The 23,544-nt window shown below is 45.3% G+C and overlaps 1 protein-coding gene across 1 annotated transcript in view; it reads left to right on the top strand.

Annotated features, from left to right (window-relative positions):
- Positions 1-22,803, top strand: part of DNAH8 (dynein axonemal heavy chain 8) — a gene marked incomplete at its 3' end in the record, with an annotated part of 184,666 nt that extends 161,863 nt beyond the window's left edge. The window contains 13 exon segments of the mRNA XM_014445658.1: positions 417-547; positions 3,001-3,154; positions 5,696-5,860; positions 6,286-6,512; positions 8,240-8,358; positions 9,982-10,085; positions 11,684-11,860; positions 13,917-14,084; positions 14,939-15,154; positions 19,020-19,157; positions 20,365-20,492; positions 20,810-20,981; positions 22,648-22,803. Of these exon segments, the coding sequence (XP_014301144.1) occupies positions 417-547; positions 3,001-3,154; positions 5,696-5,860; positions 6,286-6,512; positions 8,240-8,358; positions 9,982-10,085; positions 11,684-11,860; positions 13,917-14,084; positions 14,939-15,154; positions 19,020-19,157; positions 20,365-20,492; positions 20,810-20,981; positions 22,648-22,803 (2,055 nt within the window).
- Between the last annotated feature and the right edge of the window lie 741 nt (positions 22,804-23,544).

Genomic DNA, 23,544 nt, shown 5'->3' with positions numbered 1-23,544 from the left:
ATGATAGAGGTAGTATTCGTGGGAGAGCTAGCTGTCTAGTAAGTCAGGTGTTAGACTGGTGAGTAATAAGCCAGTGAATCTACACTTTGTGCAGATTGGCAAGTGCAGCTCCACCATCCATTCATTTGAAAAGTAAAAAGAAAAAAAAATCCACACAAACACAGAATAGTTTTGAAATAGGACAGGAAAGATCGTTTGGTCTGTTTTTCATGTTGAAAATATAGATGGGCAGGGAAATAATTTGAGTCAAATAAATCAACATGAACTTTAATTTTTGACATTCTGAGATAGATCATAAAAAGAAAAGGTTTAATATAATCTGGAAGTATATGGTCAAATCTTGGGCCCATTTAGTGCAAGGATAGGAAAATGGTTGAATTCTATTTTCAAATAAATTCTATTTTATTGCAAAACAGATTTCACGAATAATTCGAACCTCATGTGGAAATGCACTGCTGGTGGGTGTTGGTGGGTCAGGAAAACAAAGCCTGTCGAGATTGGCCTCTTTCATAGCCGGGTATCAGATATTCCAGATAACGTTAACCAGGTAAGATAACGTAAAACAGACAACATGTTTTTCTATAGTTAATTTCTCTGGGGTATGAAAAGTGGTATCTAACAGTCACCGTGTCAAAACTCTCAGTGGAGCTCAGCTGGTGTGGCCCAGTGTTGAGTGTCCACCTATGAACCAGGAGGTCAGGGTTCGATTCCAAGTCAGGGCACATCCTGGGTTGCGGGCTTGATCCCCAGTGTTTGGCGTGCAGGAGTTAGCCAATTAATGATTCTTTCTCATCATTGATGTTTCTATCTCTCTCCCTCTCCCTTCCCTCTGAAATCAATAAAAATATTTTTTAAAAAACAAACCTCTCAGTGGAGTGGATGGTGCAGAAGCCACGTCGCTTTAAAGAAGTGAAGAAGCAGAGACAAGTTTAGAAACTCCTCGAGAAGCTTAGCTATGAAAGAAACGAGAGGAGAGGGGTCAGGACCTAGAGAGGGGTGTGTTGTGAATGTGTCCTTGTATCACAAAAACAATACATAACAGTCCGTTTAATTAAAAAACCCTCTCTCCTTCTCCCTCCCTCTCTCTCTAAAAGATCAATAAAAATCATTAAAACACACACACACACACAGACGCACACAAACAAAAACAGCCAAAGTGGCTCTGAGACCTCAATGCCTGGGCCCTTCAGAGACTGGCCTGTCAGAGAGCGTCTGAGAGCAGCACCTGCACGGCCCCTGCAGGAAGGTGTGGCTGGGCTCTGCCCACAGGTGCAGTGGCGTCTCAGTAAAGCGTCTCTTTAATGAATTCCGTCTCGGGATTTATTTTAAAGGAATGTATGTGCTGTTTGATGGAGTTCCTTTTGCTAATGAAAACAGTTGAATTCTATTTTCAAACACCTTCTATTTCATTTCAAAACAGACGTCACGGATATTTCAAACATCCTGTGGCAATGCACTGCTGGTGGGTGTTGGTGGGTCAGGAAAGCAAAGCCTGTTGAGATTGGCCTCTTGCATAGCCGGGTCACAAAGCCTTTTTACCCTCAGCGGAGGGTAGCTAGCTGATGCTCCCAGCGTAAAAACCAGCTCCTCGTTCATTCGGTGGTCGGCAAACTGCGGCTCGGCAAACCGCGGCTCGCAGGCCACACATGGCTCTTTGGCCCTTTGAGTGTGGCTCTTCCACAAAATACTGGCTCTTCCACAAAATACCGACTTCTGCGCATGGGCCACGAAGTTTCAATCGCACTGTACGTGCGTGCCTGCACTTGGTATTTTGTGGAAGAGCCACACTCAAGGGGCCAAAGAGCCGCATGTGGCTCGCGAGCCACGGTTTGCCGACCACGGATAGGTTCACTCAAGCTACATCATCTCTAATGCCCACAGCAACCTTTACAAATAGGTGTTCCCTTCGTTTTTCAGATGAGGAAACGGGTCTGAGGAATGTGAAGGAACGTTCCTAAAGCTGCAGAAAGGGGATTTGAACCCAGGCCCTTCTGGTTCCGAGGTCCATAGTCTCCCCAGTACACCCCGTGGCTTCCATGAAACCCCCTGTTCCTTGCACTGCAAAACCTCCTTCAAGTGGGGTTTCTTCATGGTCTTTGTCCTCCGCTTACTCATGAAGATTCACACGCACACTCGAGAAAGTGTCTGCTTCATTTTTACACTCACACCAGCTCGGCAGCACACACGTTCAGTAGGAAACAGAAAAACAGAGACCAAGGTCTTCTTTTCGTAATCCGTAACCACACAATGATGGCATTTCTGTTATCTATACCACACTGCACAATGCATCTTTTCTGTAGGCTTTCTCTGCATCTAGCCACTCAGAGAGATGCCCAAATTACCACTATATATCACTAATCACTGATTTTATTTATAATTTGTGTTTACTTTTTTATCAGTCCAAACTCATCCAAGTTTCAAATTTGTTTTAGATGCTATACATATTCGCCCTTTGGGCAAAATCTGTGGCTGAGGACTGTCCGATTGCAGGGAATGAAAGTTCATTTCCCTGTCCCAGTTATTCTTCGTGAGCCACTGATGGTCAGTTCCCCAGTCCTCACTTCTCAGGTTAAATAGAACATGTGTTTGGAACCGTAACATACAGCTGTTTTATGCTAATCTCTGTGGTTTTAAGAATATATATTTTTATTTATTTTTAGAGAGAGAGGAAGGAAGAGGGAGATAGAAACTTCGATGAAAGAGAATCATTGATCAGCTGCCTCCTGTACGCCCCCTACTGGGATCCAGCCCGCAACCAGGCATGTGCCCTGACCGGGAATTTAACTGTGACCTCCTGGTTCATAGGTTGACACTCAACCGCTGAGCCACGGTGGCCAGGCTAATCTCTGTGTTTTTAGCAGACATTGTTACTTAATATCTCTTGCAGCAGGTGCAGATTTATGCTCTAATCATCATGGGCTTTATTGAATTTTGAGATAAATTAAGACTATATATATGTTGTAATTTAAAATTTTTTTTTTTTACCACTTCTGTTTTTAGGTCTTATAATGTGACTAACCTAACAGAAGACTTAAAAGTTTTGTACAAAGTTGCGGGGGCTGAAGGAAAAGGCATCACCTTCATCTTTACTGACAATGAAATAAAAGATGAGGCTTTTCTAGAATATCTTAACAACCTGCTATCTTCAGGGGAGGTAGGTCTCAAAAGTGGAGAAAAAAAACCCTCATGTTTTTTTAAATGTACATTCTATTTGAGTAGAAACAGCAGTGACCCTTCAACAACCTTTAGCAAGTGAGGCCAATGGTTACACACGTTTCACTTCAGAAGTGATTAACACATGAGATTTGGCCAGTTTTTTGAAGTTCCTGTGAAATTAATGCTGCCTGTCTCCAGCTTGTTTTGTACGCTTTGTTCCATTTTAAATACGATTGCTTATTTGCCTCTTTAGTCTCCAATTTGATCCTATGATTTATTTCAGGAGTAGCAAAGTACCTATCTATCCACCCCCGCACCCACCCCCCTCCCTAATGGGACCAGAGAAGGGTTGGGAGGGTTCCGTGAGCTGTAAGTAGATGTCAGAGTTACCACTTCTGACCCCACTGTATCAGCGCCCTCACGACCCCTCCCACGCGTGGTACTTCATTAGAAGGACTTAGGCGTAACATTTATGAAAGCAACACAGTAGGGAGTCACGGCCAGATGAGCAAAGACAGAGACACATTGGGTGGATCTGGAGAAATCCACGTGCAGGCTGCTTCTGTTCCCGCCAGAGGGCCATTGGGGGGTGCTTCTCCCGCCGCAGCGAAGAGCCACCCACATGCACTGCCCTTCAGGGAGCCTGTCTGGGGCTCAGAGGCCGATGCCGTCACTGGCGCTGGCCATGTGGTCACTCCCTGCCCAGCCACAGCTGCCCAAATCGCAGACTCCCAGGAGGAACGCAGATGTTCACCATCTATCCCAGTGTTTGCATAAACAGTCTGGGCGCAGTGGAACAACCTATCAGTGAGCAATGGGGGAGACATTCCAAAGCCAGGGTCCCAGATGCCAGCCCTGCGCGCACACCCTTCCTAACGTCAGGCCGCGGTGTTCACGCTTCCCAGCCCTCTGGTGTCGGTGGATGCTTGTTGGCCATGAGCTGGCTAACCAGCGTGGGGCCAGAACTGAGCCTGACAGTGACTCAGAGGACAGAGGGCAGCACTGGACGTGTTAAAGGAACGATCACCACGGCGGAGAGACTGCGTTTTAGTGATAGCTATTTCGACAAGGGGAAAGAAACATAATTTGCTCCTGGTTAAACAGCTCAGTCTGCTCAATAAATGGTTGCAATCTTGATAATCTCTGGCAAACCAGCAGTTTAACTGTGGAGATGCAGAAAGAAAATAGGAAGAAAAGACGACATGAAGGGGGAGAGGGGAGGGGAAGAGGACCAGACTAGGTCTCAAAAGTGGAGAAAAAAAACCCTCATGTTTTTTTAAATGTACATTCTATTTGAGTAGAAACAGCAGTGACCCTTCAACAACCTTTAGCAAGTGAGGCCAATGGTTACACACGTTTCACTTCAGAAGTGATTAACACATGAGATTTGGCCAGTTTTTTGAAGTTCCTGTGAAATTAATGCTGCCTGTCTCCAGCTTGTTTTGTACGCTTTGTTCCATTTTAAATACGATTGCTTATTTGCCTCTTTAGTCTCCAATTTGATCCTATGATTTATTTCAGGAGTAGCAAAGTACCTATCTATCCACCCCCGCACCCACCCCCCTCCCTAATGGGACCAGAGAAGGGTTGGGAGGGTTCCGTGAGCTGTAAGTAGATGTCAGAGTTACCACTTCTGACCCCACTGTATCAGCGCCCTCACGACCCCTCCCACGCGTGGTACTTCATTAGAAGGACTTAGGCGTAACATTTATGAAAGCAACACAGTAGGGAGTCACGGCCAGATGAGCAAAGACAGAGACACATTGGGTGGATCTGGAGAAATCCACGTGCAGGCTGCTTCTGTTCCCGCCAGAGGGCCATTGGGGGGTGCTTCTCCCGCCGCAGCGAAGAGCCACCCACATGCACTGCCCTTCAGGGAGCCTGTCTGGGGCTCAGAGGCCGATGCCGTCACTGGCGCTGGCCATGTGGTCACTCCCTGCCCAGCCACAGCTGCCCAAATCGCAGACTCCCAGGAGGAACGCAGATGTTCACCATCTATCCCAGTGTTTGCATAAACAGTCTGGGCGCAGTGGAACAACCTATCAGTGAGCAATGGGGGAGACATTCCAAAGCCAGGGTCCCAGATGCCAGCCCTGCGCGCACACCCTTCCTAACGTCAGGCCGCGGTGTTCACGCTTCCCAGCCCTCTGGTGTCGGTGGATGCTTGTTGGCCATGAGCTGGCTAACCAGCGTGGGGCCAGAACTGAGCCTGACAGTGACTCAGAGGACAGAGGGCAGCACTGGACGTGTTAAAGGAACGATCACCACGGCGGAGAGACTGCGTTTTAGTGATAGCTATTTCGACAAGGGGAAAGAAACATAATTTGCTCCTGGTTAAACAGCTCAGTCTGCTCAATAAATGGTTGCAATCTTGATAATCTCTGGCAAACCAGCAGTTTAACTGTGGAGATGCAGAAAGAAAATAGGAAGAAAAGACGACATGAAGGGGGAGAGGGGAGGGGAAGAGGACCAGACTCTGGCAGTGAACTGGCTGTGGGAACCCTGAAAGCACAGAACACTGTCTGTCCATTCCTCGAAGATCTCCAACTTGTTTGCGCGGGATGAGATAGACGAGATCACCCAGGGTCTGATCGCGGTGATGAAAAGGGAGCTGCCCCGCCACCCTCCCACCTTCGACAACCTGTACGAGTACTTCATCTCGAGGTCCAGGAGGAACTTGCATGTGGTGCTCTGCTTCTCTCCAGTGAGTGCTTATTCTACCATGTCCGTGTGGGAGGAGCTACTGATCTAAATGTAGTCAGGTAGTTTGTCTACCTTCTCTGATGAGATGATTGGCTCAGAATCTAACAGAGGACTAGAGAAGGGTTGGGAGGGTTCCGTGAGCTCTAAGTAGATGTCAGAGTTACCACTACTGACATCCCACAGGTTGAGAACCACTGAATTAAGGTATTACATATGTGTCCTTATCCCCCTCCTTTGCCCCCCCACCACCACCCCACTCCCGTTCATGCCCTCACCCCCCTGGTTGGACACTTTATCTATTAATGCAGCCCAAGAGTTTTAAAAAATTGTGATGTCACACCGTTGACTCAGCATGCACACACAACTCTCTCTAGCCAAGTTATAATCCGCTTGTGTCTCTAATGCTTCCTGACTTTGCTGTGATAGGTTGGCGAGAAGTTCCGCGCCCGGTCTTTGAAATTTCCTGGCTTGATATCAGGTTGCACTATGGACTGGTTCAGTCGCTGGCCCAGGGAGGCGCTGGTCGCCGTGGCCTCCTACTTCCTTTCAGGCTATAATATCGTCTGCTCTGCTGACACCAAAAGACAAGTTGTGGAAACGATGGGCCTCTTCCATGACATGGTTTCAGAGAACTGTGAAAGTTATTTCCAAAGGTAGGTGACGTGGCATACGCACGAGAGCTGCAGGACCACTAAGTTCCCTCCTGGGAGGAATCGCCTGGAACATCCAGGAAAGGGCTCGTGCGGACTGAGCTCAGGGTCCCAGCAGCACTTACATTTTTTCTTGCTTTGATTTTCCAGTGGTTATGGATTGAAAGGGTAGTAAAAAAACGAGATTTAAAAATTAACTAGTGTCCATATTTAAGTACCTCCTTCCTTCTAGGCCTCAAAGTAACACATGCTTAATGAATCACTTTATTTTGTGTACTTAATTTTTTTTCCCCAAAATGACTTAACTATTCATCACAAACCATTTAAAATTAGTTTCTTGTTCAAGTGCATTATTTATTGTGATTAAAGAAGTGCGCTGTTTTAAAGCTTCATCGCTGCCTTCTGTTACAAGAACACTTAGGTTTTGTATTTGCATCACTTAGTCTGATCAAGTGATGCCTGTTTCATCATGTTTTTAGGCCAAATAATTGTGAAACAAAATTGTAATTGACTGTAGGAGAAGCGACTCATATGTGAAAGCTGGTGTCAACAGTTTAGAAGTTCACCTCCCCTCCCCCCAGCATGATCGTCTCTGTGTTCCACTGACAGATGTGAATGTCGCTGGGCCGGCCTGCATTTCTGGAGCAGTGGGCTTCTCCCTCAGGGTTAGCGGGTGGGCCACAGGGGTGCTGGACCCGCCAGAAAGACCATGTCTGTTCTTCTGCAGAGGGACCCTCTGGGTTCCATCTCACTGATTTTCCAGGGGGTCCCTATCTCGCAAAGGGTATGAGAAACCCTACCTAGACCACCCCTCCTGAACTGTTAGTTGTAGATGATCTTCTGGTGAGTTCATGCGCACTCATTTTTACTGTGAGGACGATTTTCTTTCTACCTCATTTGAACTCCTCCTGCTACTGTTACCTGTAGAGAGACATCCTCACTTTCACAGAGCTACAGAAACCCATGTCTATTTTTGAAAAACTTGGTGTATTTTTCATATCCTCTCCGGCGGTAGAAGCTTATTCTGAATGTAATATTTTCATAACACTTTAATGATAGTCATCTATATGCCAAGTTCTTGAAATATTTTTAATGTCAAAAATCTTCTGAAAGCCAAAAGTACAAAATTAATCTAAAAGGTAAAATGACTTTATGTATGTGTGGAGTTCTCTGACTTGAGTTTCTTCCGTATAAAATTATTATTTTTATTTATTTCTATTGTTAAATATAATCGCTATGCTAAGCCCATAAGGAGGTGAGTGTTGAATCAAGCGTGGCTGCTTTGATTTTAAGGGCAGCCCAAGGTGTGCAGGGAGCAGCTGGTGGGCCCCCGGAGGCGACCACCAGCTGCTGCCTGGCTGTGAAGAGGTGTGTAGCCAATATCAGTCGAGAAGAAGACACTTCAACCACCTCACTTATCCCTGATATCTGCACAGAATCTTAAAGTTTGCAAAGCACACTTGCTATTTATATATATTTTTTATCTTCACAAAATTCTGGCAGGTGTAGAGCAGTGATTCCCCCCCCCCCCCATCAGTTCCCCAGACGAGGAAACAACCCCAAAAAAGTCAAGATAGATATTTAATGATCTCACCATCTCATCTCCAGGGAAACCACTCACATTCCCTGCCTCCCTACCAGTGACTCGCTCTCGTGGCAAGAGCAGGGGCTCCGACCTGTGTGGCAGGCCACGGGACGCAGCGACGAAGCTCACTCTGTTTCCCTTTCAGGTACCGCCGGAGAGCGCACGTGACTCCCAAATCTTACCTCTCGTTTATAAACGGTTATAAAAACATTTACACGGAAAAGGTGAAATTTATCAATGAGCAGGCTGAACGGATGAATATTGGTAAGCAGCATGGGATTTGTACGGGCTTGTTTGATAGGGACCCCAATATTGTGTTTGGTGGCTGCTGTTGTGATTGAAAAGGAAGGACGGACTTTATTGTTAGTAACGGAGTATTTGAGGAAAGGCGCTTACGGCTGCTTTGACCTGTCCAGAAACTCTGGGCGGAAGAAAATCCAAGCAGGTGGCCTGTTTTTCTCTAGACCATTTCTCCCCCCCACTCCTTCAACTCTGGGACCACTGGTTGGGCAGCGAGTGACCACGGTCACTTGGGGAATAGCCAGCTCTTGAGAACTGACCACAATTTCAATTTCTGGTTTCATTGCAATTTCCCTCAATTTGTATAAACTTTGTGAAGTTAATGCTTCTCAAATTTCTAACAACGGAAAAGGCAAAACACAAACAAACAAAAACAAAAAGAGAGAGTTTACTTGAGTGATGGTTTTCTGAGTGTTCAGTACATATAAGTAGAAAAAATAGAAATCGGAATCAATTATAGGTCCAGAAAGCATCTGACCCACACACTCCAAAATACGTTAGTGCTGTCCTTTTATTTCTCCTACACAAAACCGGGTCACGGAGCCTAACTGAGCTCAAGGGCAGGAAGTTAAGGGGTGCTGGGAGCAGCGGGAGAAAGCTCCTCGCTGTCCTCTCGCTCACCTTCCCGCAGCGGCTCTGCGTGATGCTCAGGACCAGCTCGGTGCTGACCCCATGCGCTGGCTCACTGGAGCCGGGGTTAGTTAGGAATTGTCTGATCTGGTTGTTAAACTCAGCCTTTATTAAAATTAAATTACATATAAACTTACAATTAAATAAAGTATATTAAAAGCGAAGGCAAAAGCTACTCAAAACATATCACTTCTGAGTTGTTTTTACTCTGTTTTGCTATTATTATTGTTCTTGAGGTTATGTCCATTCTACCTGCCTGGTAGAAATATCTCAGTGTGCCTCTGAGAATCTCTCGGTAGCTTGACATCAGCCACGTGGGAGTATTTACACCATGGACGCCGGAAACATACAAATGAGTGCTTCCCCTCCCCCGTCAAGAGACCAGATGCTAAACATTCGCTAAACACCTCTGCCTAGAACCCAGTTGGGATGTGAGAAAGCTGGTTGGTTGCTGTCCTCTCCAGTGTGTTGAAAGCCACAGAGCCAGGTGCACGGGTTTTAGCGGTTATTTTTGTTTTTATAGTGAAGAGGACAACAAAAATGTTACTAGATTATGCGTCTCGTTTGCCATCTCAGCGGCAATAGGATTCAAAGGCAACAAATGACAGCCACAAATTGCTTGCAAAGCCCAGGGGAGCGTAGGTTTGTCAAGCACGTTTCTCAAGCAAGTCCAATAACCGACTTTCTCAGTGCGGCCCTGTGACTTCCCTTCAGTGTGGCCAGATGATGTTCTCCCACCAGAGCAATTTTCTTCACCCCCTGCTGAAGCTCTCAGAAATATGGTCAGGGTTGTTGCTCCTAAGATAGGTGCATTTTTAAAGCATTTGTCCATAATTAATTACCTTGTGTTTGTTATAGTACTTATATGGTGCCTTATGAGTAGTAAATGTTGAATAAATATTTGATGGAGGGGGATTCATAGACTCAGCAAGCGTGTACACGTGTGTGTTTGTAAAGGTCTTGACAAGCTCATGGAGGCAAGCGAATCGGTTGCGAAGCTCTCGCAGGACCTCGCAGTGAAGGAGAAGGAATTGGAAGTGGCGTCTGTGAAAGCAGATGAAGTGAGTTTGCATTTGTTTTATCCCGAGCAGTGAGGAACATTTTTCCAAACTAGAGAAAAAGCATTTAGAAGCTTACAGGGTATAGACTTAGACTATTTCTGGTAAGATAATGTTCCCAACGACCATTAGATATTTTGTTTAACTCATACCAAGGCATACCTAAGCTAGTCTAGCCCACCAGGTCTAAGGCTGTTCTTTCTTCTCTGGCTCTGTCTCTCTTGTTCTCCCTCATCTGTTTATGACACTTCTGCTTGACTGTAGTTATATGTGGTAAGGTCCCTGCATACTCTAGGTTTCTAGGATGCCCCAAGTCTCATCTGAAGCTCGTGTCAAGCAGGGGAAAAATAAGAGGAGGAGCTGGTGAAGTTAAAAAAAAAGGATACTCCTCCCAGGGGGTAGGGACATGGTGCTGCTCCTTTATCTACCGCCCCCCACCCCCCAGGCTGTGTCCACTTCCACTCCCTGAGGGCCAGGTAGGAATTGATACTTAAATCTTGACCTTTATCCAGTTGCTGAAAGGAGAGAGTCAAGAGAGGCCCTTAGCAAAGTTCTGGCATATGGTAGGCACTTAGCAAAATATGAGCTATTTTTATTGTTATTTACATGAAGCTTAATATGGTTTCTGATCTTACTCCATTACACTTACTTATGTTGTTTTAATTTTTAGAAATTACATACAGTAGAAATACCATTTTTCTGAAAGGTTAAATATCTATCTATCTATAAGCCTAAATGACTGTTATGATAGAATGACTGGAACAACCTGAACAACCACAACCGTTAGCTGTGACATGCACTGACCACCAGGGGACAGATGCTCAATGCAGGAGCTGCCCCCTGGTGGTCAGTGCACTCCCACAGTGGGAACACCACTCAGCCAGAAGCTGGGCTCACAGCTGGTGAGCACAGTAGCAGTGGCAGGAGCCTCTCCCACCTCTGCAGCAATGCTAAGGAGCAGCGAGAGCGTGGCGAGAGCGCCGAGCACAGAGCCGGGCGGTGCCCGGCCTGGTTCGGGCTCCTCCCCGTCTTCCTGCCACTTCACTCACTGCTACAACCCTCGGGGATGTCTGACTGCCGGTTTAGGCCCGATCCCCGCAGGCCAGGCTGAGGGACCCCTTCCCTCCCACCGCACAAATCTGTGCACGGGGCCTCTAGTTTATTTATATATTCTAAGCCTGAAGAAAGCTTAGGAAATAACAGACTGCAAGGACTGCTTAAGGTGTACTTTAATACACCTTAAAATATAGATGACTCAGCCTGGCCCGGTGGCTCAGTTGGTTGGAGTGTTGTTCCATGCACCAAAAGGGTTGCAGGTTTAATTCCCAGTCAGGGCACATACCTAGGTTGTGGGTTCGATCCCTGGTCGGAGTGCATAAGAAAGACAATGGATCCATATTTCTCTCTCACATCTCTCTCTAAAAACCAATAAAAGCATCTTTGGGTGAGGACTAAAATAAGCATATATATCTTAGATGGGGAATCAACTTGCTCTTATTCATGTTTTACATTTTAGTGAATGAATATTCTCTCAGTACTCAAATCTGTAAATGCTGCTCTGAGGTTTCTGTTTGTTCTCGTGTGTTTCCTCAATTTAACAGGTGTTAGCAGAAGTCACAGTAAGTGCTCAGGCTTCAGCCAAGGTGAAAAACGAGGTGCAGGAGGTGAAAGACAAAGCCCAAAAAATTGTGGATGAAATTGACAGTGAAAAAGTAAAAGCTGAGAGCAAACTCGAGGCCGCTAAGCCTGCCCTGGAGGAGGCGGAAGCAGCCCTGAATGTGAGTAGCGCGTTGCTGTCCCCCCCACACAATTGCTTGCAGCACTGCATTCCACGGCATGAAATAACTAGAAGTTTTGTAATCACGAAACTGAGTCTGGAAACAAACCTTTCCACGGATCAAGTTTTCCAAGTTCTAATTTTTTTAAGTCTTTACATCCTGTAACTTACTCTTTGCATCCTGTAAATCGGCTTTCCATGAGAACTGGGAACTGTACTGGTGATTAATGCCTAAGCCAGTGATGGTGAACCTTTTGAGCTCGGGGTGTCAGCATTTTGAAAAACCCTAACTTAACTCTGGTGCCGTGTCACATATAGAAATTTTTTGATATTTGCAACCATAGACAGCCCATGAGGACAGGGCTATTTGTGTTTGTTTGTTTTATATGGGAGAATGGCTGTAGTTGTTATATGAATGAATAGATTTATGATACAAAGACTTATATTTTTGATATTTATTTTATATATTTAAATGCCATTTAACAAAGAAAAATCAACCCAAAAAATGAGTTCCCGTGTCACCTCTGACATGCGTGTCATAGGTTCGCCATCACTGGCCTAAGCCATGCACAAGGGATTCAGATCACTTAGAACCCTGTTCAGATTGTCATGAGCCCCTTTGAAATTCCCATGTGGTTCCCGTTGCTCTCAGGATAAGTCCCCAGCCAGGCGTCCAGGGCTCTGAGGGCACAGCTTCGGAGGCAGGCACACCGGCATCTGCCTCTTGGGGCCACCACTTAAGTAAATTGACTAACCTTCCGTGAGTCTCCATGGGGATTGTAACTCCTCACTGATCCTTGGAGGGTCAGTGTAAACGTTAATGGTCATGTGTGCTGTTTGCTGGGCAAGTGGAAAACACTCGATGAATATTAGTGCTGCTGCTGCTGCTGTGGCTAAGCTGGCTTCTCTCTACTACTTGAACTCTCGTTGTATGTCCCCACACAACATGACCAGACACACAGAAAAAGCTCTAGGCCTTTGGAAAATCATGGTGTTTAAATGAGTCTCTCCCTCTGCCAGGAATGCTTCACCTGCCTCCATTGCCTAGTAAGAGTCAATCTTTAAGACCAGGCTCAGACCTCACCACGTCCAGAAAATGTTGGTCTCCCTGCTCTCCTTTATTTGCCCATCACCCCTGAGCTTCTGTTATGACATATAATCCTAGTTTAGGGTAACTGTGTTTTCTCTCTCTGTCTTGGAAAAATATGAGGACAGGGCTATTTGTGTTTGTTTGTTTTATATGGGAGAATGGCTGTAGTTGTTATATGAATGAATAGATTTATGATAATCATTTAATAAAATTGTGACAGTGACCAGGGCACATTCTTCATCCCCACTCCCTTTATGGATTCCATGATGACGAGAGAGACAGAGAGAGAGAGAGAGACAGAGAGAGAGAGAGAGAGAGAGAGAGAGAGATCACGGAATCAAATGGGTCTTAGGAGATTTTCTTGATTTATGGGATGTCCCGGTCCTTCTTGCTTTGAATGTCTGGTAATGACTTATTCGAAACCCAGCTCACATACAGAAATTGTCAAAAAACATTTTTAGGAAGCAGGTGTTATAATAACTTCCTTTGTCTCCTTTGAATTCCTCCCCCTTCCATGGGTAGGGCAGCCCTCAAAGTGCAGGCCTGAGGTGAGGCTTCTGCTACTCCAGCCTTGCTCCTCTTCGTTATCCACACATAAGATAGTCTCTGTGCTTTGAAGATGCAAGTTATCTAACTGTTTCCCATCACTGAGGCTTGTTGCTAACAAAGGCCTGGGGTGGGCGGGTTGCTGGGTGGGCAATGAATGGTAGTGATATTCCAAGGAACTAGTTGAGGGCAATAGAGGGGAAAAACAACACTAAAATAAGCATAAATCCTAGAATCACAGTGAAAGAACTATTAGGAAAAAATCTTGGAATGCAAATGGTTAAGGCGATAATGTCAGGGTTTGGGGAGAAAATGCATTTTAAAGTTCTCTGCTTTTGTTATTTATAAGTATTAGATTGCCACATGACTATGAACACTGCTCAATAACAACAAAAATATTGATTCCTCACCCCCAATACAGACTATCAAACCAAACGACATTGCCACGGTCAGGAAACTTGCAAAGCCCCCGCATCTTATTATGAGAATCATGGACTGCGTTCTGTTACTCTTTCAAAAGAAAATTGATCCTGTTACTATGGATCCAGAAAAACCTTGCTGCAAGCCGTCATGGGGAGAGTCGCTGAAAGTAAGTGGAATCTATTTTATAGGCCCCGTGCGGCGCTCGGGTGTCCTCAGCCTGGGCACTCGATACAGGCCACACAGGCTGGCCGGTGAAAGTCGACCGCTGTTATCGAGCAGTGTCTCTTACTCTGCATCTTCCAGAATGTAAGCAGGGAAAGAGGTTTAGGCTGAACGCTTGCTTTCTGCACAGTCTGTCCAGAACCAGTGGCCAGTATTGGCAGTCCCGATGTCAACCCATTTAAATGCACTCCCTGGACAGGAAGCTGGGGGTGTTACGGGTGACTGGAGAAAAACCAAGCCATGCTTAGAGAAAGGGAGTGACATTTTAATTATAAATTCTGCGCAGGCTCAGAGAAAAACGTGTCTTTCAAATTCTGGGCCCCCCAACATGGAGGAAACTCTCTCTATTTATACTTTTTCCAGTCCTTTGTCTCCCAAATTTGGAAGGAGACTTCCGGGCCTTCTGAGAAAGAAGGCCTGTGTGCTGGGAAGGGGCCGTGCGACCATATCCCAAGGCTTGGCCTGGTGTCAGCACTGACAACTCTGTCTGGGGCGTAGTTTATGGCCCCTCTGGAATGGGAGTCGTCTTATTTTCCTTATTATTTAAGCAAGCAAGTGTTTACAGAAGCCAAAATAGCAGGGTGAACATTTCAAACAGCAGTTTTTATCTAAGATGGATGCTTCAGGGGAACTTTGATCTTTAGAAATGAGAGGACAGTTTGCAGTTCACAGATTTAGGCTGGCCCCTGTCCTAGTCTTGGTTTGTATGGTGCAGCCAATCCGCTGTTACTCTGGAGCAGCCTGGCTGGGGAGCGGGCAGGTACCTCCTTGCAGACCTGCGGTGCTGGTGTTTTGCAGCTGATGAGCGCCACGGGGTTCCTGTGGAGCCTGCAGCAGTTCCCCAAGGACACCATCAACGAAGAGACGGTGGAGTTGCTGCAGCCGTATTTTAATATGGATGATTACACTTTTGAAAGTGCCAAAAAAGTCTGTGGGAATGTGGCCGGTCTGCTGTCCTGGACACTCGCTATGGCAATATTTTATGGCATCAACAGGGAGGTGCTGCCCCTGAAGGTACGTTTCCTTCCTTCTCCCAGTGACTCGGTGCTCTGTAACACCAAGCCTTCGTGTTACTGCTGTTTAACAGGCAAGGCATCATTCTGACGAGTCAAGGTAGATGTCCCGGTGGCCAACGTTTTCCTCTTTTTCTGTTTGCCCGCTCACCGTCTCACCGTCTCGCGCCGTTTTTACGTCTGTTACATGTTTTAGGCATCTCAGGCAAGACACTGGAACCAGCTTGTTACCTTGGACAGGGAAGGAGTTTACTGGGAATAATAACCAAGCTGTCATACTAGCAGAAGAGCACTTGCCATTTCTTTGAAGTTTGGGGATAAGGTTTGGAGACTGAATTTGGTTGCTATATTCCAAACAAAATTTATAAAAATTTGTATCACTGCCTAGAAATGTTTTACATTTCAAAGACAGAAAGGGACACTCTTATGCATCTAAGACACAATAAAACAAAATTTAAAAGAATGATTACAAAAGTAGAGACTTCAGGGTGCCACAGACTTCCCACCAGCCTAACACTAGAACAGAATGAAAAACGCACGTAGAGTAGTGAGAAGGACATTGCCCTGCTCCGAGGATTCAGTATCTGGCCAAGCTGCCCTCCGTGTCTGAGGGAACAAAAAGACCTTCTCAAGGATGTAATTTAAGTATTGAGGGTAAATACCACACACACACACACACACAAACAGACACACATCTATGCTGGGCCAGGCTGTCCTTCATATCTGAGGGAACAGAAGGACTTTCTCAGGAATGCAAAGGAGACATAAAATAATTCACCCAGACAAACACAGCCCCGCTGCCCACCCCAGCCCCGTGCAGGTGAAAGAGTTGAAAGTGGTTGCTCTGTGGAATAGGAACTGGTGAGGAGGTGGGCAGGTTGCTGGTTTTCATAGTAAGCCTTATAGAAGGGATTGCCTCTTTAAACTCTATGCTTCGTGACAAATAGAAAATAAATGAAAAATAAAGTTTTAACAAAGGGAAATGATGAGACTATAGAGCAAACACACCCAAACAAAAAGGTACCAAGAGAGAAATGTTACATAAATTTCAGAATTCAAGAAAAAAAAAAAGACTTAAAAGAGCTGTTATTTTTTAGTGATCAAAATTTTTATTCCTAACAATTAAGTCTACAGTGAGACTCAATTGTAATAATCTAATCTAATAAAAGAGAAACATGCAAATTGACCGCACCTCCACTATGCCCCAAGCCATGCCCACTGGCCAATCAGAGCGACTATATGCAAATTAACCCAACCAAGATGGCGGCCAGCAGCCACGGAGCTGGAGCAAGCAGGAGGCTTGGTTGCCCTGGCAATGGAGGAAGCCAAGCTTCCTGCCTGCCCTGGCTGGCTGTGGCCTCCACTCAAGGCAACAATGTTTCAATTATAGAAGATAAATAAATCCTAGATACCTGCTTCCAGCCAGCCTCCACTGGGAGCTTGGGTGGCTGGGGGCTGTGGCTAGCCTGCAAACAGCCATCAGCCCCTCATCCAAGCTGGCCAGGCACCCCAGTGGGGACCCCCATCCTGAAGGGGCTGTGGCCAGCCTGCAAACAGCCATCAGCCCCTCACCCAGGCTGGCCAGGCACCCCAGCAGGACCCCCCTCCCTGAAGGGGGTGTGGCCAGCCTGAAAATGGCCCTCAGCCCCTCACCCAGGCTTGCCAGGCACTCCAGCAGGACACTCACCCTGATCCAGGACATCCTTCAGGGCAAACCAACAGGCCCTCACCCATGCACCAGGCCTCTGTCCTATATAATAAAAGGGTAATATGCAAGTTGACCCTAACAGCAGAACTACTGGGAATGACTGGTCACTATGACACACACTGACCACCAGGGGGCAGACGCTCAATGTAGGAGATGCCCCCTGGTGGTCAGTGCACTCCCACAGGGAGAGATCTGCTCAGCCACAAGCCAGGCTGCCAGCTGCCAGTACAGTGGTGGTGGTGGGAGCCTCTCCTCCCTCCTCAGCAGCGCTAAAGATGTCCGACTGAAGCTTAGGCCTGCTCCCTGCTGGCAAGTGGACATTCCCCAGGGCTCCCGGGCTGCCAGAGGGATGTCTGACTGCCACCTTAGGCCCAATACCCCAGGGAACAGGCCTAAGCCAGCAAGTGGTAATCTTCTGAGGGGTCCCAGACTTCGAGAGGGCACAGGCTGGGCTGAGGGACCCCCCCGCCCCCCAGTGCATAAATTTTTGTGCACCCGGCCAAATATAATATATAATATAAATAGTTAAATATAATAATATTAAGGTACATAAAGCAAAATTCATTACTACTTTAGGTGGAGATTAATAAAAATAATATTGTAATTTGAGATTGTGGCACACAACATCACTCCAGCACAGATGGGGTGGGCCTAGCGCTGGCTCTCTGGGTGTGACCTATGCACATTGTGTTAAGGGCCCGCGCTTGGCTGAATGCTCTGCTGTCACCCTGTTGATGTTCATAATAATATTGGAACAAGGACCCACGTTTCCATTTTGCACGGGGCCCTGCAAATTATTTATCCAATCCTGAGTAGGCATAAATTAATTATAGAGAGGGTTTACACCATATTATTTTAAAGTTTGAATTGCTACTTGAACTTTTTAAAATATAAACAAAGAATATGATTGCTATTGTCCAAGAATCATTTACAAAAATAGACCATGTTCAATACTAAAAGAAGACCTTGCTTTAATTCCCAGAAGCAAAAATCACTGAGGCCTTGTTCTCTGATAATAAGCAATAAAATTAGAAAGTTTACATTTTAAAAAGTCAGTCACTTTTATTTAGTAAATGATGACAAACAGCTAGCTACCAAAACTTTTTTGAGTTGGTAAAATGATACGTTCTTTGCTCTTAAATGAATCAAAGATACTAAATCCAGTACATATTCACTTATAAGCACACATATGCACAAAGTTTGAGGAAAGTGGAATAGAGCTAATAAAAATAACATTAAAAATTAGAGTAAAGTAGAATTAATGAATAAATCTAGAACTAAATGGTGCTTTGCAAAAACAAAATATAGTCTTAGAAAATTTAATCAAGAAGAAAATATAGAACCAATGAGAATAGAAAGAGAAATCCATATAATCACAGATGTGTAGATTTAAGTAATTAAAAAGCAAATTATACACAGTTTTATGTAAATACATTAGAAAATCTAAATGAAGTGAAAATTTCCTGGGGAAAAGGGCTAAATTCAAATAAATGAAATACTGAGAAAGAAATTGAGAAAATTTTCAAAAAACTTCTATGCCAGAAGGCTCTTGGGCTATCTTACTTTGCTGATTAATTACTTTATATGTACAAGGAAATAGAATTACCATGTTGTAAGACTTAGAAAAAGATGGAAAACTACTGTGGCAGTAATTCCACTTCAAAGAATCTCTACCAAGGAAACCATCCACAATGTTTACATTCCCAACAGTACTCATCCCAGCATTGCTTATAACAATTAAAAGGGGGGGGGGGTGTCTGAGAGTACAGAAAAGGATGCATCCAAACTGCATATTGTGCAGCCATATAACCGATGTTCACGAAAAGGCTTTAAGGACAGGGGAAATGATTCTACTACCTTAGGTGGGGGAGGGGCAATCAAAATGCCAGGGATCAACCTCTTCATACGATACTCAGACTGTCACTGGGTAAAATCACGGGTAATTTTTGTTCTCCTTCCTACACATTGCTGCAGTGTCCATGTGAACATGAATAATTAAAAGAAAAAGAACTTTGACGAAGTGTCTTCAAGACCCTCTGCTTCCCCAGCTGAAAGCACTGACACGGGTGACCTCCAGACATCTAGGGCAACATCATGGGGGGTGTGGTTTACCTACCGATGGAAGTCAGGTGTCTAATCACCCCCTCTTTTTTCCAAGGCTAATCTGGCCAAGCAGGAAGGCCGCTTAGCGGTCGCCAATGCTGAGCTGGGGAAGGCGCAGGCACTGCTTGATGAGAAACAAGCCGAGCTGGATAAAGTGCAAGCAAAATTCGATGCGGCAATGAATGAGAAAATGGTGAGATTAAGTACCCAAAGTGAAGGAAACGTATGGAAATGTTACGCAAGTGTACAGTATGTTGCATTTAGAAATTAGGTCCATGTGTGTGACCGAAAAGATTTACCTGAATGCCCCTCCCTGCTAGCGATGTCTATTTATTTTGGATCTTTGACACTTTTTAACCATCACTTTCCATAAGGGGAACTGTGACGTCCTGCCCCAAGGGCACCGACTTTGCGGTTGGGAAACTGGGCTTCAGGTCCCGCTCAGGCACTTATTAATTGTGAAGTTGAGGGTAATTGTCCTCAATTATCCATCAACTGGGGATCCTGATCCGACCTCTGAGGTCAGATGTGAAGTGGTGGCCTGGTTGTGAGGCAGGGGCCAGGGGAAGAACAAGGCCCTGTGTGGAGGGTTTGCTCACTTCTGGGGTCTACCCATCACTGCCACTTTTACGCTGTCATTGTGAGGACACTGAACCCAGATTTGGAAAAACATGTGGCAGCAGCAGCACCACAACATACGATTTCCACCATGCCGACACAGCGGGCCTAGCAACCCCAACTAGGTAACACTGAGACGGAGTAAGTAATTAGGAGGTGATGGGTTTTGGTGATCCGTTACCTTTTCTTTTAATATGATTTGTTTACTTATAAGTTTACATAATTTAATTTTTAATAACGGCTGTTTAACACCAGCACACATTCCCTACAACTTTCACAATTGGCTCTTGTGAGCGGATGCAAGCTGCCTGCGGCACACGGCTGTCGTGTAGAAATTTTCTGGGGGAAAATCTTGGTTAACTGCAAAGAACTCAGAATTATTATTAAATCCAAGTCTTTTAAAAGCACTATATTTTATTGTTTTGGTTCTATTTTGAAAATATTTAATAGAAATTTTATTTTATTTAAAAAAAAATTTTTCTTTATTGATACATATGTGTTCTTATCCACTCATTGCCCCCCCCATAGAAATACTATTTAATTGATGTGATTTGTATTCTAGCTTACAAAATTGCTTTTCTTGAAATTTTGTAATGTAAAATAACTATATACTGAATAAATTACCAGAATTTAACAGGTAAGGTTTCCCTTACACGGTATTTTTAGATTATATTAATTTTACACATTAAGAAATTCCTCCAGGTATTTTACAGGCGAATATAATGGGTATTTAATTCAGGGATTTAAGAAGTTCTTGAGACCTTCTTCCTGTATGAACACAGGACTTGCTCAACGATGCCGACATGTGCCGGAAAAAGATGCAGGCAGCCTCCACCCTCATCGACGGCCTGAGTGGAGAGAAGATCCGATGGACTCAGCAAAGCAAAGAGTTCAAAGCTCAGATTAACAGGTATGCATCTCGGTCTTTGTTATACTCGCTCTCCATCTCGGGCACCACCCCAAAGGCCACCTCTTTGTGACGCTAGAGAATGTAAAACCCATCTCCCGTGAAGAGCTTTCTCCGGCGGCGTTTCCACATACCCATCGCCGAATCCCTCCGTCCAAGAAACTGCTTGCAGCTTAAGTTCCGCGCTCTCGCTCTCGCTCTCGGTGAAACAGAGAGGGAAGCACCTTTTGTGAGGCACCTGTCATCTCCACGCAGGCTCAGCCGTGTGGCCTTTCCAACTCCTTCCACTGTGGAGGGTGACTGTGTTTTCTCCTCCACAGGCTCGTGGGTGACATTCTGCTGTGCACCGGATTCCTCTCCTACCTCGGTCCTTTCAATCAGATATTTAGGAACTACCTGCTTAAAGAGCTGTGGGAGCTGGAGCTGCGGGCGCGGAAGATTCCTTTCAGTGAAAACCTGAATCTCATTTCAATGCTGGTGGATCCTCCAACAGTGAGTGTTTCTGTCCTCATCACATTATTTGAATTTCAGTCTCATTTTATTTCTTACTAAGAAATCAAGGTACACCTACTTTGTTTTGTTTTTTTTTCTTATCATTTAATTGAAAAGATTGTTTGAAAATGCTTATGAGCTCCAAGAATGGTTTTTCTCTGTTGTATAAAAGTTACTCTGCATTTTAAGAAATCCTCCTTTCCAATGAGTCCCAGTTGCACTGCTGTGAACTAAAAGGCCATTTGTGAGTTACAGACAGGCGGACAGTGAGCTCTCCTGACAGCCCTACACCATCCTACTAAACCACGCGCTCTCGCAAACATCCCAGGCCAATGCAGACATTAGCTAGGCCCCAAGCACTGGTATTAACCTTCTCTTGGTCATTAGCGATCCCTTATTAGCAGCACGCTCCGTGTCACCGAGGAACAGTGTGACCTACCTCCCCAGCCTCCCTCGTGGGGAATTGGGCGCCTCTGCCCGTTGCCAGTGCCCCCTGCCGGGCTCCGGTGGCAGTACCCGCTTGCCAGGCCATTTGTCTTCATGAGCTGCTTTTCTGATTTGTGAATATGCTCCCCAGTTGCCCTAGAGACACCATGCTACTAATTGCATGTTCTCTCTACTTAAAAATTAGTCTTTCCAATTCAAACAATGTTGACATGGTCCTGACAGGGACTCGATCAGGTACTGAATATAGTGGGTCACTGGTGAGGCTCGGTGGGCCAGGCTATTCTTTATTAGTTATGGCCTTTGAAGGCGGAGGCTGGTTGGTTTGTTGGATCCTGGGTGATTTTATGGACACGTGGAGGCAGGCTGGCAATTCCCTCTGATTTTGGAAAAGAAATATTTTTTTAAATGTCATTGATGAGCTCCTGCCAATATAATATCTGTCTCTCCTGACTTCTCTCCCTCCAGCTACGCAACCCCAGACCCCACGAAAGCAGAACCAAGGGCAGGAAGGGGAAGTTTCAGGGGCTTATCTCCTCTGACATCTTTCTTTTTCTTCTTCTTCTTTTTTTTTTTTTAATCCTCACCCAAGGATGTTTTTCCATTGATTTTTTAGGGGGCGTGGAAGAGAGAGGGAAAGACAGAGAGAAATATCAATGTGAGAGAAACACATGGATTGGTTGCTTCTTGCACGCACCCCGACCAGGCTGGAGAGGAGCCTACAAGTGAGGTACATGCCCTTGACTGGAATCGAACCTGGGACCCTTTGGTCCATAGGCCGACTGAGCCAAACCGGCTATGGCTTCTTTGACATCTTATCACCTGTAACCATTATCTCTGCCTCCTTTAGCCAGTCTGGACCCCACCCACAAAGCCAGCCTCACCATATTTTAAGCCCCTGTGTTCTCCGAATGCTCAGCAACCAAGCTTCTTATAATCAATTTAACAATATTAACTCAAGCATGAAAATATAACATACAGAACTAAACCTAGTCTTGCATCATGAGAGAAAGGATTTATTTATTACTGTTTTTTAAAAAAATTTAATATTACTTGGTTCACATTTACAAATTTGGGTTTTTTTTCTGGGTACCTCTTGCACTTTCTCAATGGAAAAATAAATGTCCAAATGTTAAATTATTTTATATTGTGGTGCTTTTAACTACTAATGAAAGCTTTCTCGTTCTCCTTCGAATGGCCATGTCCACTTCCTGTCATTCAGATTGGCGAGTGGGGACTGCAGGGCCTACCAGGAGATGACCTCTCGATTCAGAATGGCATTATTGTGACGAAGGCCACCAGATACCCACTCCTCATAGATCCACAAACTCAAGGCAAAACTTGGATTAAATCAAAGGAAAAAGAAAATGACCTGCAGGTGTGTACCATTTGGTGCAGGGGAAAGTAATCTTGAAATCATGAAATATCCCCCAAATTTCCATTGAATCTGCCAGTCACAAAGTTGTCATCTCTGTAGTTGTTTGCTAATGTACACCCTTGAGTTTTTGTAACAGGGATTGGGGCAAAGGCTTTGCCATTTTCTCTCTTTTGTGCTCTCCCTTGATTGCACTCTCCCCTCTCTGTCCATTGCCCTGGCTCTATTGTGGATGTGGGATATGGCTTCTATCCTGGGCCTTGCTGTCTGGGCTTACAGGGAAAGCAGCCAAAGAACTTGTGATTTGGGCCACCTGCATCACTCGCTCAGGCACTCGGTACTACATAGCATACGAGGGTCCAGTGTTGGGGTTGGTGTCTAATAAGGTGTTCATTTTCATTCCTGAAAGTGAAGGACAGGATTCCAGCCCTCCTGACTCCCCGGGGGGATCTCATCACCATTGATATTTCAATTCAGCTTCCCAGGTGGACTGTTCATTGTTTCCTAGACACGGTTCTAAGCCTCCTGGATCCATATTTTTGCTTGTGCTATTTCTCCTAATGAGGATGTCTTTCTCCACCCCACTGCCCACTTCCCTTACATCGCAGGTAAAAATCTTAAATATCTCAAAGTCCACATCCAACACTATCTTTGTCAAGAATTCTCTGGGTCTGAGGAGCGCCCCTTCTCCTCCTCTTTCTATCACAGAGAGCCCGTTACACACCCAGGACTTCTACAGGGCAC

The sequence above is a fragment of the Myotis lucifugus genome, unplaced genomic scaffold (assembly GCF_000147115.1).
Source record: "Myotis lucifugus unplaced genomic scaffold, Myoluc2.0 scaffold_477, whole genome shotgun sequence".
NCBI lineage: Eukaryota > Metazoa > Chordata > Mammalia > Chiroptera > Vespertilionidae > Myotis > Myotis lucifugus.
This window is presented reverse-complemented; position numbering and strand designations above follow the sequence as displayed.